Source organism: Hyaena hyaena, unplaced genomic scaffold, assembly GCF_003009895.1.
Source record: "Hyaena hyaena isolate Hyena2069 unplaced genomic scaffold, ASM300989v1 scaffold_577, whole genome shotgun sequence".
NCBI classification, from domain to species: Eukaryota; Metazoa; Chordata; class Mammalia; order Carnivora; family Hyaenidae; genus Hyaena; species Hyaena hyaena.
Genome location: NW_024081204.1, coordinates 870,780 through 883,695, shown reverse-complemented (window position 1 = coordinate 883,695; position 12,916 = coordinate 870,780). Strand labels below are relative to the sequence as shown.

At 40.4% G+C, this 12,916-nt stretch overlaps 1 protein-coding gene and 1 non-coding gene across 2 annotated transcripts in view; both read right to left on the bottom strand.

The window, feature by feature from the left end:
• The window catches only part of DROSHA (drosha ribonuclease III), a 126,502-nt gene extending 113,815 nt beyond the window's left edge, over nucleotides 1-12,687 (bottom strand). Inside the window, exons 1-5 of the mRNA XM_039256408.1 lie at nucleotides 12,598-12,687; nucleotides 11,385-11,514; nucleotides 10,399-10,464; nucleotides 8,574-9,407; nucleotides 4,052-4,144 (exon numbers count right to left, since the gene is read on the bottom strand). Of these exons, the coding sequence (XP_039112339.1) occupies nucleotides 4,052-4,144; nucleotides 8,574-9,407; nucleotides 10,399-10,418 (947 nt within the window). The 5' untranslated portion in view covers nucleotides 10,419-10,464; nucleotides 11,385-11,514; nucleotides 12,598-12,687. The remainder of the gene's footprint in view (nucleotides 1-4,051; nucleotides 4,145-8,573; nucleotides 9,408-10,398; nucleotides 10,465-11,384; nucleotides 11,515-12,597) is intronic.
• Nucleotides 2,282-2,421, bottom strand: LOC120248183. Its single transcript, XR_005532517.1, has one exon. It is a non-coding gene; the product is annotated as a small nucleolar RNA SNORA29 (small nucleolar RNA).
• Nucleotides 12,688-12,916: the final 229 nt, after the last annotated feature.

The following is a 12,916-nucleotide window of genomic DNA, read 5'->3' as shown; positions in this document are numbered from 1 at the left end:
CTCCATATGTCTTGTCAATTGTCCCCACATCAGTTTCTCCTCTGATTTGAAACAATTTTATGACAGATGTAAATTTTTATAAACACTTGAATATTGCTCGATATTTGTAATATTTTATACCCATATCAAATTGCTTTAATTATTATGGTTATAGAACATTTTAATTTCACTCAAGTATCCCTGCATTATTTTTCATTATTCTCATTTCTATTTTAAATCATTATAAAGTTTTAAAACCCATAGTTCAGCTGATACTACATTATATTGTAGATTATTTTGAAGAAAACTGGTATTTTTACACCACTGTCTTCTCCTGCAACTATGGGAATATTACATGCCCTCCATTTATTTACATCATCTTGTCATCAGCTACATTGATGGTTTTCTTCATACTGATCTATATTTTTTAAGTTTATTAAGATATTTTATTTTAATTAAAATTTCTGTAGTGAATCTATAGTTTTTTCCCGTTACATGTTCTTAGTAGGTGTTTCTGGTATTTAGGAAGGATATTAATTTTGGTCAACTGTCAACTTCAGTGAATTATTCTGTTTCTTAGCTGATCCTCTTGAATTTTCCTGCTAATACCATTAGCTAATAATGGCATCTCTTAGCTCCCACTCGTATGGCTTGTTTTGTTTGTATGTTTATTTTAGCGCTGACTGCAAGCCTGACGCTCTGCTAAGCACTTTACTGACACTCACATTTAATCCTTAGAAGAATCCTATAAGGCAGAAATGAACCTCTCCTACAGAAGAAACAGAATTAGAAACTTCATCACTTACCCAATAATCCAAAGCTATTAAAGTGGTAGTTAAATGCTGATATGGTTGTTTGATACAGACATTTTGACCTATACTAAAAGCCCATGAAATGTTTATATTATTGTCAAGAAACACGGGCAAAAACAACTTCACTCCATTCCTCTAAGGCAGGTGTCTTGAATGACGGATGGTCAGGGTTACCTGTTGTGTATATCAATTAATATTTTTTTTTTAAACATTTTGAGAGGGTAATTACAAACCAGGGACAAAACATCTTTTTTAGGTAAGTGTCTCAGGCACTCCAAACTTCAAAATCCAAATTGTTTCCTAATAATAAGCTATACTACAGGCTATGATAACTTTTCCTTTAAAGTATGTACATCTATGATTTTAATTTTCTTCTCCACTGCACTAGTTGGAACTCACAGAATCCAAGTTTCTGCCCTCCCCACAAGCTACTGGGCATAGAAGAAGAAGCCACTAGACTGAAGATGTTTCTTTCCAGCACTCTACATTAAAAATCACCAACCTGAAATGGGTCCTCAGTAATATCTACCAACACAGTGCCTGGCTTTTTTTCCTACCCTTAGGAAAAACTCTAGTTAATCTCATCTAACTTATGACATTTACTATTTTCAGCTGGGATCTCTATTCTGGGCTTTACACCTGTGTACCCAATTAACTACTGCACAATAACATTTGGTTGTCCACAGATTCTCAAACTCCACATGCCCAAACTGTACTCACCTTGCATTTTTCTTAGCACCCTCCGCCCCCAATGGGGGCCACCAGATTTCAGGTGCTGATTCCTCTTTCCTCACCATCAGTTATCCTACTGACTCAATCTCACAAACACCTCTCATTACCTCTACTGTTCCCCATTACCACTGTCACTGAGCTAACCTAGGCACAATCACTTCTTATACAGATCACTACAAAAGCCGTCTAAACTGACTTCCCAAGCTCCAGGCTTGACCCTCTCTGACCCACTTGTCCACACTGCAACCTTCACACATGCTCTTTTCTCTCCCTCCATCATACCCTCCCCTAATACATCCCTATACGCACTTAAAAGTATCAACTATAAAAATGGTAAGATGTCAGTATCTCTCACTATCCAAGACTGAGTTTTCATTGTTGTGTTCCCAGGGTAACGTGTAATTGCTCTATCAAAAGCACTTCTCATGGCACTTAACTTTCTCATTCCTATAAAGTGGGACTCTTATGAATGACTGTTTCACTCACACCAGTACAATATCCTGCACACACGAGAAAGCACTGTTTTTCATTCGCTTCTTGATTCAGTTGCACAATGTTAGGTGACAGCGATAGGCAATCGAGCCTCAATCCTTTTTCTAACCTGTATTGGAAGGCCTGTAAGGCTTCAACACTAACTATGACTCTTCCGAAATGGTATCAGACGTGTTCATCATAATATTCTCTACCATGTTAAAAAAGTCTGCTTATATACCTAGTTTACCAAAGTTTCTACTTATTTCTTTTTTTTCTTTTTTTCCAATTTTCTGTTCAGCCATTTCATATAGGAGGAGGACACAAATAAATCCTCCCTCTTCAGATTATGGCAATTTTAATCTATTCCATAAGCACAGCCACCAAAATCTATTATTGGGAGAAAATGTGGTAGTCAAATGGGAAATAAACTTTCTATTTATAAAAGGATTCTGGTTCTATTTTAAATACCTAATAGGCACGTAGAGAGATAAATCTGCAGATTTTGACACTAATAATTAATTACAGATGTCCTAATACTAACCTATTTATCCGTGCAATCTCGGAATAAACTGTTATTTTAACATGCTACTGAAAAGTTTCATATCCATATTCATGAGATTGTTTTATAGTTTTCTACACTGAGTTAGGTTTTGCCATCTGTTTACCCTTCCATCTTCATCACTGTTCTAGAACAATTTAAAACATTTTTGGAAGTGGTACAAATCCAACTGTTTCCATTTTTTCCATAGCTATTGGCCTATTAAAACTTTGTTTCTTATGTGAAGTTTATAATTTTTGTTTTCATAGATATCATCTCATCACATCCAAGTTTTTAAATTTTGTAAATACAGTATCTGTACTTTTACCAACATATTATGCTTATTAAATCCCCTTCATGCTTATGATACATTCTTTCTTATGCCTAATCGAATGCATGTTTTTCTTTTTTAGATTTGCCATTTTTAAGTTATATGACCTTTCAAAGTCTTGCATTTACTTTCAAATATTGTTATATTGCTATAGCTCTTTTTCCTATTTTACTAATTTCTTTTATCTTTAAATGCTTTTCTGCTTTTCTTATACTCTACCAATTTGTAGAGCCAAGTGACCAGACAATAATTACATATACATATTTATATATATTAATATAATCTTATATATAGATATTTAGTTACCATTCATTTGGCACTAACTTTGGACCCAGTTCTAAGTGTTTTTACATCTATTCTCTCATTGACTCCTTATTTTGCAAAAAGGCAAGTAAAACTGCTCTTTATTTTAGACAAAGACACTGAGGCTAAAAAAGGTTAGAGAACTCTGCCCAATGTCAAAGTTGGGAGAATAACTGACCTCAAACCTGTCAGATTCCAGAGTGCTGTTTTTAATTACCATTACATAAGACCATGAGTTTTACCTCTTGATATTGAACTGGTTACACCCTGTAAGTTTTGGTTTACAACATCAATGTCATTCTTCTAAATAAAGTATGACTGCAGTTTTACTCTTTTTTTCCTGAAACAAGTAAATTTGAGAGGATAATTGTGAATTTCCAAGGTTTTTTTTAAAGCTCTGAATTACTGGAGTGCCTGGGTGACTCAGTTGGCTGAACATCCAACTCTTGATTTTAGCTCAGGTCATGATCTCACGGGAGTTCATAGGTTCAAGTCCTGTGTCAGGCTCTGCGCTGATAGCACAGAGCCTGCTTGGGATTCTCTCCGTCTCTGCCCCTCCCCTGCTCACCCTCTCCCTCTCTCTCAAAAAAAAAACCAAAACAAGCCTTGAATTATTAACATATATACAGTTCTACAGCAACTGAGGTCAGAAAAAGCAGCCTGTATAATTTCTAATTTTTGGAAATTTATCAAAATTTTCCTTGTCCAACAATCCATCTTGAAAGTAAAGGTTTTTAAGTTACTGGCTGTTTTAGCTTTTCATAGGGCATTTTGGACAGACTCTTAGGCTATTTTGAAGACCTGGTGATACCTGCATAAGCACAAAACCTAAATTCAAGGAGAGAATCCTATGACTTCTTTCAGTGTCAACTCCTTGCTTACCTTCCAGATCTCTTATACTCTTTTTTGTAGGACCTTTCCAGAGATGGTGATCTTCGGCTGTCCCGGTGCCTGTGTCTCTCCCGTTCCCGCTCTCTTAAAGGAATTAATACACAGAGCTGTTTTCAACAGAAAGACTCAAAAACACCATCTCTTTTCACCGAATTAATTCATCTATTAAATAAATGGACCTCACCTAAGAATTTTTCTGGCACTATTCTCTATGGGACATTTTTATTCATCATGTATTAAAGGATAGTTTTTGCTTTACAGAAGTTAACTAACTTGGACATTTTGTGTTGTTTTCTTTGAAGAAAGAAGTCATACTTAATGCTAACCAACAGAGGGATTTATCATAATCTTCTCTCCAGACCTTCCAGCCAGCCAATCCTTGGTTATTTAACCTACAGGGAAAGCTTTAAAGGACTCTACTACCTAGTGATTGCTAGAAAACTCTAAATTTCATACATCAAATAAATGTATATTAAAGCTTTTATAGTAAAAATTAAGCTAAGGTTCTAAACTCTTAGGGAGCCTGAGTGGCTCAGTAGGTTAAGCATCTGACTTTGGCTCAGCTCATGATCTTGTGGTTCGTGAGTTGGAGCCCAGCATCGGGAGCTCTGCAGTCAGCGCAGATCCCTCTTTGGAACCTCTGTCTCCCTCTCTCTCTGCTCCTCCCCAACGCGTGCACATGCTTGTCGCTCGCTCTCTCAAAAATAAATAAAAATATATTTTTTTAAAAAAGGCCTGAGTTATAGTTCTACATATCATTAACTGCCATGAGACTGTAGGTCACTTTACCTTTAGATACTGTTTTCATCTGGAAACAACTCTAAATGGAGACACTGAGTTTACACAATGTAAAACAGAATAAGGGATTTTAAAATGTAATTTTTCAATGTAAAATGGTAATTTAATAATAACAATAATAATGTCTGAGTCTGTTTAATTAGTACAATGAAGATCTTGAACATAATTGGGACTCCAGTGTGTGTGAAACAGAACTAAATCTAAAGGAAATAACCACCCCATCCCAGCATGGAAAAAAAAAATGTTGTATTAGCCTGAGTCCAGCAAGAAGACTATAAAAATGTCTGAAATCAAAACTATCTCCCAACCTACAGCCAGATAGAAGAAATGTACATATACCGAAAATCACAACTTACAAAAACTGATTGAGAAATGTAACTACTTAGATATTAAAACAGAAAACATTTTTTCATTTAAGGGTCAACCCCTCCTGAAGAAAAATTCCTTTGAATAATAATTTTAACATATACCTAAGCCTCAGGGAGACACCAGCTGTCTAAAATAAATCGGCCAGAGCTTGGGGTTCTTTATCTGGTATACTTCTAAAATTACAGTTCACTGGGGCACCTGGCAGCCTCACTGGGTAGGGCGTACAACTCCTGATCTGATCTCGGGGTTGTAAGTTTAAGCCCCACACTGCATGCAGAGGTCACTTAAAAAATAAAGTTATAGTTTACTTTTAAGCAATAAAATCCCAACCAGTGAGTGGTACCACACGACAGGTATGATGTAATGTGTACTGGCATGGCAGCTGAGAGGAATAATTGCCAATAATAATTTCCAAAAAAAACTCTATTGAAAGGACACTCTTGATTTTTGTTTGTATTTTAACATTTAGGCAGCAGAATTTTGCATTTGAGGAGAATACCTCTGGTGCTGATTGCTACCTCTGAGTTGGTGTGAACCGAAAAGGCCATTATGGATATAAACCGCATTAGTAACGCTATATAATGAACCCATGTTAAAGCAAGGAAAACAATGTTTGGGTTACTCCTCTAAAGACTCTTCCTTGACGGCAGACACTGAGATATATAAGGTGTATAATACTAGCTCTCCAGTGGCCACACACTGTACTCCCAGGACGACTCCGGGGATTACTGTGCTTGAACATCACCACTGCACAGTCCTACCACACTGCAAAGCTGCGTGCTCAGGTGCACTGCCTCTGTGGCTGTTTCCTTGCCCGTTTCCCAGAGCAACCTTATTCTTTCATGATAGCAAATACATAGACCCACTTCTTCACAAACTTCCTCTAGAAACAGTTTGTCCTAAAACAAGCTTGTAATTATTACTCAACCACATTTTGGAGGAGAAGAAAAAGATGGAATCTGAAAAAGGATAGACTGACTTATCCTAAGAAGCAAGGGGACAGACTATAGTATTTGCATAAACTTGACACAATTTAACGCACAAATTTGTCAAGGTTTGTTTTTCTCCAATATACTTCACACACCCCATTTTTGTTCCACAGAACCATTCCATATCAGACAGGGGACTGGCACTCTACCTAAGACCTCAAAGGGAGCTGGTTATAATGTGGCCATGACACTAAGGCAGCTCCAGGACAAACACCCCCAAGACATTACGAAATAACACTGACATAAATATAAAGGCCATTTAGAAAAATGAGCTAACTGCCTAAATAGATGCTTCATAGTAAAGGAGTTATGGTTTAGGATAGCCAAGTTTGGTGGTCATTCTCAGCACTTCACTTCACGTACTGACAGAGATCCTCAGTTGACAGGGCATGAGTTTCTTTACACAAATACTTAGCTCCAAATTAAAACCTGATGCAAGAATTTTTTTTTACGGGAGAATTTTACAGAATGTTTTACAGCAGAACCCTAAAAACTCCTCTAATTTCAGCACCCCAAAATGGAAAAAAGTGCCTTCTAGAATGCTAAGGTTTGCAACAAAGTGTGTCCCCAGAAAAAGGATTATTAACAATCACTTTAAAGTCTGAGGAAAATGATTAACAAACACTTTTAAGTGTTTGTTAGATTTTTGTGACTTTATAATCACAAAATTATAAAATAAACTATCACAGCCTCTGCCAATTAGTCTATCATAGAATAATTACAGACAAAATTGACCAGAGACACAATTCATGCTGAAAAGATTTTTTAAAGTCTGCCAACTCTCAGTCAACTCGGGCCCACCAGAAATCAGCCATCCCTGAAGGAAACAAGTTCCCTTCTATCCTCCACTGGACATCAAGGAGAGGAAACAACACATTTTCCTTCCAACCTTCCAAGCATTTGTCACTCCCTTCAGGACTGAGAATGACCACCAGCACTTACTGGCAAAATGTCCAGTCAAAATCAAACCAACAGCCATGAGAACATGGAAACTGAGAAGCGAGCTGATGCCACGGGACCTAACGCCAGCTCTCTACAGATCCACGTACAGGCCTTGGGGAGCTCGAGCATTTTTAGCACAGAAGTTCCACAGGACAATGAAGATAAACACACCACAAGGGGCAGAAAGAGAAGCACCACTACTAGCTCGACCTCCGGAAAACTTCAATCACACAAAGACTTTGTTGAAGGTACAAATTATTTGGTATGATTGTTACCTACATATTTTTATTTTTCCTTCTACACCAATGGTTCTTAGACTTCTGGAGAAATAGACTCACACCACCTCTTGAGAGTCTGCTGTAAGCTACCAATTTACTTACAGAAAAACATGCATACACATAAAATTCTGCATATTAATTTCAGAGCATTTCTATAAGCCCATCTACAAATCACAGTTTAGAAATGTCTGCTGGAGGGACACCTGAGGGGCTCAGTCAGTTAAACATCTGACTTTGGCTCAGGTCATGATCTCACAGTTCATGGGTTTGAGCCCCATGTCAGGCTCTGTTCTGACAGCGCAGAGCCTGTAGCCTACTATGAGTTCTGTGTCTCCCTCTCTAACTCCCCCTCTGCTGCTCATGCTCTATGTTTCTCAAAAATAAACATTAAAAAAAATTTTTTTAAACAAAAAAGAAATATCTGCTGGAAACCTTACTTCCTTGTATATGTATGTATTTGATCTTTTGAAAAAGATGTAATCTAGAATGAAACAGTATTTTTAAAACATAACTTTCTTCACTATGAATACATTTCAATGCAACAAAACAGTTTTAAAGCTATTTTTAAAACTTTGATGTGTAACCAATGTCATCGCACTTTACAAGGAAACAAAGCAGGAAGGCAATTACGTACAATAAACTCGCATTTATCCTAAAAACCGGACAGCAAGTTCTGCTTAACTAGTCTGATTCCAATTGATAACATACACAGATCAATTCGAAAAGAACTCAGGTGCTGTAAGCTGATATGGTGATCGTACTAAACAAAAGTAAATATGATAATGCAATTAACACACGAAAAGATAATACATGAACTTTCATTAGATCACCATTAAAACGACAGCTGTATGATGCAGAGTAATCAGCTTACACTCATTGAAATGAATCTACACTGATAATTTTGAAATGCTTTTCAAAGGTGGCTTTTTCTGACATTACTTGTCAGTTGTCTCTCCCGCTGTCTCTCTCTCTCCTAGAAATAAATAAAATATTTAAAAAAAAAACAGCCCAAAACATACATTCTTCCCTGTATAAATCAAAATGCACTGTTGGACCTTTTTGGTCTGGTTTGCTGAGAAACCCAAAAGGCCCGTGACTGGACCTCTGCAGCTCATTAAAAACACGCATGTGCTTTACCTGCTCCGCTCATAGCTCCGGTGGCGCGATGGCGTCCTCCCCCGGTCATAATCTGATCTGTAGCGACTATCTTGTCTTCTCCTGTCAGGACTTCGGCCTCGTTCCCGTCGATCTAGGGACCGATGCCGCTCACCTCGCCCATGACTGTGATCCCGGTGCCTGTGATCCTCGTAGTGCTTGAGCCTTTCTGGGGACCTTCTCTCACTGGGAGCTTTTGGGAGTGGGTACGGAGGGAGGTGCCTAAAATGAGGACTACTGCTGTTATTAGCACTGGGTGGGAATGAACTGGGGTTGTTCTGGAAGCTATTAAAATTGGGAGGTGGAAAATTATGGTGTGAGTATCCTGGAGGGTACTGATAATTGACCTGCTGTGGCATGACCGGAGGTGGTGGGGGATGGGGCATGGAAGGAGGGGGCATCATGAAGGGGAAAGTGCCTTGTCCAGGAGGTGCTCCAGGGACTGGGGGGTTATTAGGACAGGGCATCGGAGGTGGCATAGGAGGAAAACAGGGAGGCACTGGGAAGGGGGGCCTCATCTGGTGGTTGGGGAAGGGGGGCCGAATAGGACAGGGGGGAAGAGGGCCTTGGGCTGATGGAGGCATGGGTGGAGGGAAGGGTACAAAGTCTGGTCGTGGAGGCAGAAAACTGGGGGCTGGAGAGTTCGAGAAAGTGGTGGATGGGGCACTTGGAGGTTCATATTGATATTGCACAGGAGGCTGCTGAGGGTGAAGGAGTCTCAGATTTTGGGGCCTGAAGGCTGGGGCTGAGGGTCTGGCTCCATGTCCTCCTCGCCCTCGGGGACACCCTCGTCCTGGGTGGAATGACATTCTATGACTTTGTGGGAGGAAAGAAAAAGAGAAAAGGGAAGAAGAACCAAAACTTACCATAAACCAGGTTTCACAAATGCCTAACCATCTTCAAGAGCAACTAACAGACCCCTTCAGCCACGAGAAGATTCCACCCATCTAACGCTGAGCTCTCTGTAATACCTCAAGAGTCCTCAAGGCCAATAAACTCCTTTTCCCCGGTCTCAGTCCCCGGACTCCGTCACTCTCTAAAGCTGTTCCTCGAGAATGGTCAACTCAACATACCGCTGTTTAACCATCTGCTATTATGTCCTTGCTCAGGCTCCCTAGAAGTCTGATCCTTGCCTGCCATCCCACCCACACACCCCACACTTCCTCCACCTGCGCCACTATCTTCCTGTCTTTACCTTCCTCCACACTCAGCAGAGACTGCAAATTCAACATAACATGTCCTAAAAGGAATTAATGACCTTCCCTCCAAGACAATACCACCAGCTCCTCTTTTAGTGTTTCCTATCTCAATAGATAATAACATGTATTGTTCTTCAAGTTATGTGCCAGGGAATTATCTGACAACTTTTCCTCCCTTATCCCCTTTAGCCAAAAACTTATTTTAAATTCCTATCATTTCTGCTTCATAAACACTTCCTGAGTTCATCCACTTCACACCATTGTTTCTCCCCTGGCTATAATAATAACGCCGCTGCCGCACTTTCTACAATCACTATTACCACCTACCAGGCCTTTGTCCGGTTCCCCGCTCTCACACTTGGTGCTTCTTCTTGGCAGGTCCTTTAATTACAATTCACAACTAATTCCACCTTTTGCGTTTGCCTGCACCTCATAATTATAAGCTGCGTCAGGGCAGGGCTCCAGTCTAAGTTCCTAACCATGTACATGACCCATGTGAACACATTTCCTCCTCTCCCCACATATCTAAATCCTTCCCACTCTCTAGGGCAGCGTTTCTCTTCTCTCTATTCCTCCAAATCCCCTGCCGTGACTGTCACACCACTCACCACGTATTGCCTTGCATCATGACGTACTGTCTGGATACGTCACATCTTCCACAGAGAATATAAACTCTAGAGAAGAGAAAGAATAAAACAGACATAAAAATGTTTCCCAAACTGCTAACATCCACAATTATCTTAACACTAATTTTGCATTCCCTAATGCACTTAGCATACTAACAAAATTAGGAGTATGTTCCCCCGAATTAAAGTTTCCAAGTAACTTTTAAGATATCCTTATCACAATAAGACTAGCAATCAAATTCAAACATAACTATAACCTTATAACACAACAGTTATCCTTGATTTCATCCTCGGCTCTTTCCACTGAAGAATTCTGTGAACATGAACGACTTTCCAAATACTTAAGCTTCAGCAAAATGTTTTAAAAACTCAAATAAATATTAAGTGCAAAAAACTTTAATGTAGAAGCATCTTCCTGACATCTATCTAAAAGTTTTACCAATAGGCTTAAAGTAGATTTACAAAAGGCTCACGAAAATAATTTGATTATCTAGCCGTACCAGTCACTGTGGTTAAGAACTAGTAGACACCAAATAACATCTGATTCATGATTATTATTCAGTCTAAGACCTTCGCGATAAACCTAGGACCTACACAGTTGATCTTGCCACCGCAGGCTGGCAAGATTCATGGCCAACGGAATCAGATTCAAACTCCAAGTCTGGCATTTAAGGCCCTTTACAACCTGGACCTAACTTCTTCCAAGCTTACCCTCCATTACCTTCCCATAAAGCGCCCTTCATCCCAGATTTCTCCAGGTGCTTAACATACAAAGTGCTATCACCCAGCCTGTTCTTTGTTCCCACTCTTCCAAAATCCCCTACTCTATTAATCTGCCCACTGAATTTTCATCTACCTACAAATGCCACCTCTTCTGTGAACGCTTTCCTAGTTCCCTTTAGAAAATAATTCCATTCCCTCTAGACTTCCATTGCTTAGTCTGTGCTTAGTCCTTTTACAGTACTTACCAGAGACTGCCTCATATTACAGTCATGTGTGCACATTTCTAACTTCTCCACCAGGTTATTAGCTCCTTGAGGACATGGGTTGATTCATAGCCATTTCTGTATCCTTCACAGCTCCTCCTGGCAGAACATCCTAGACACAATCGATGGTCAGTAAATGTTTACTATCTCACCAACGGCATACGTTTCTATGTTGCTACCATACATTTCCCTTTCACATATATCCAAGGCAGATTTACATTATCAAAACCAGACAAAGAGCGGACTTGTTCACTGATTCATGCAACATTCAATGAGCTTATACATGTCACAGGCCCCGTGGACTCAAAGTTGAGTAAGACACACAGCCTGCAAGACTCAACCTCTGAATCCACTTACAAATACATTTTTTTAAATACGGCAATAAACAAGAGAAAAGGGTTCAACACAGCGTCTAGGGGAATACAAAGGAGTGCTGAACCTAGAGGTGGGAAACAGGAATACTAACATTCTTGTACGGTGTTTAAGAGTTGAACTTTCAGGATTAGATCCTCCTGGATGTTTCTATACAAAGAATATCTGAAAACGCTAATTATAAAACTGACATATTAAAGGCATAGTCAGGCTATTTTACGGATGCAAATTTTACTTCAAAAGTTCAAGGAACTCACTGCAACTGGAAAAGTAATTATTTTCTGCGTAGGTCTACTCCTAGGCCGCTGTTTGGAAGCAGGGAAACTGGGGGAACTGTTTTGTACGGTTAAAGCGTCCAGGAACATCAGCCTATGTTGCAAGAGTTGCAAAGGGTGCAACTACTACGTTATTAAGAACGCCTTCCCCTCCCCCCCAATCCCCCTCTTGCATCTGCAGGCCGGTCACATTCGTCCAGCTGATCTGCAGTTGCGGTTTTCCCTCTTTGCATCTCCCGCCAGACTGTGAGCCACACGAGGCAAGCGCGGGGCTCACGGTCTCGCTGCACTCCGACACCCCGGCGGCCCTAGGCCTGGACCACCGCCTGCGTCCCACAAATGAATGAAACGTCTCATTTTTCATTTCTACTTGTTTGCGGGATTCGGGCCTAGGGTCGCTTTTTTTGCCCTTAGCCGCAGATCTGAAGAGGGGCTGCCCGACTGTAACTCAAAGGCGCCTCTCGCCCCAGCCCCGGGCTCCAGCCCCGTTTAAACCCGGACACTCGGAAACGCTCCCTCTTCCAACACCCACAAGTTGCCCCTTTTACCTACAAAAGGCTCTCGGGCCGCGAGGCTGCCGTCAAAGCAAAGCCAGGATTATTCTACAGGCGCCGGGACTGTGGCGCCTCGCGCGCCTCCGGAACAGGAAACCGAGGATATTAAAAAGCAAACCGGAGAAAGCTGTACCTCTACAGAGAAAGCTTGTGGGCCGGCCACAGCGCCTTGTGCGCAGTGATTGGTGCGTCAACCAGAGCAATGGACACCTAAGCCAATCGCCTTCGTAGAGCTCCCTGGCGCCCGCCCCCTTCCCCTCTACATCTTCCAATGAGGAACCACAACCGGGTGAGCGCGCGCTTCCACCCGGGA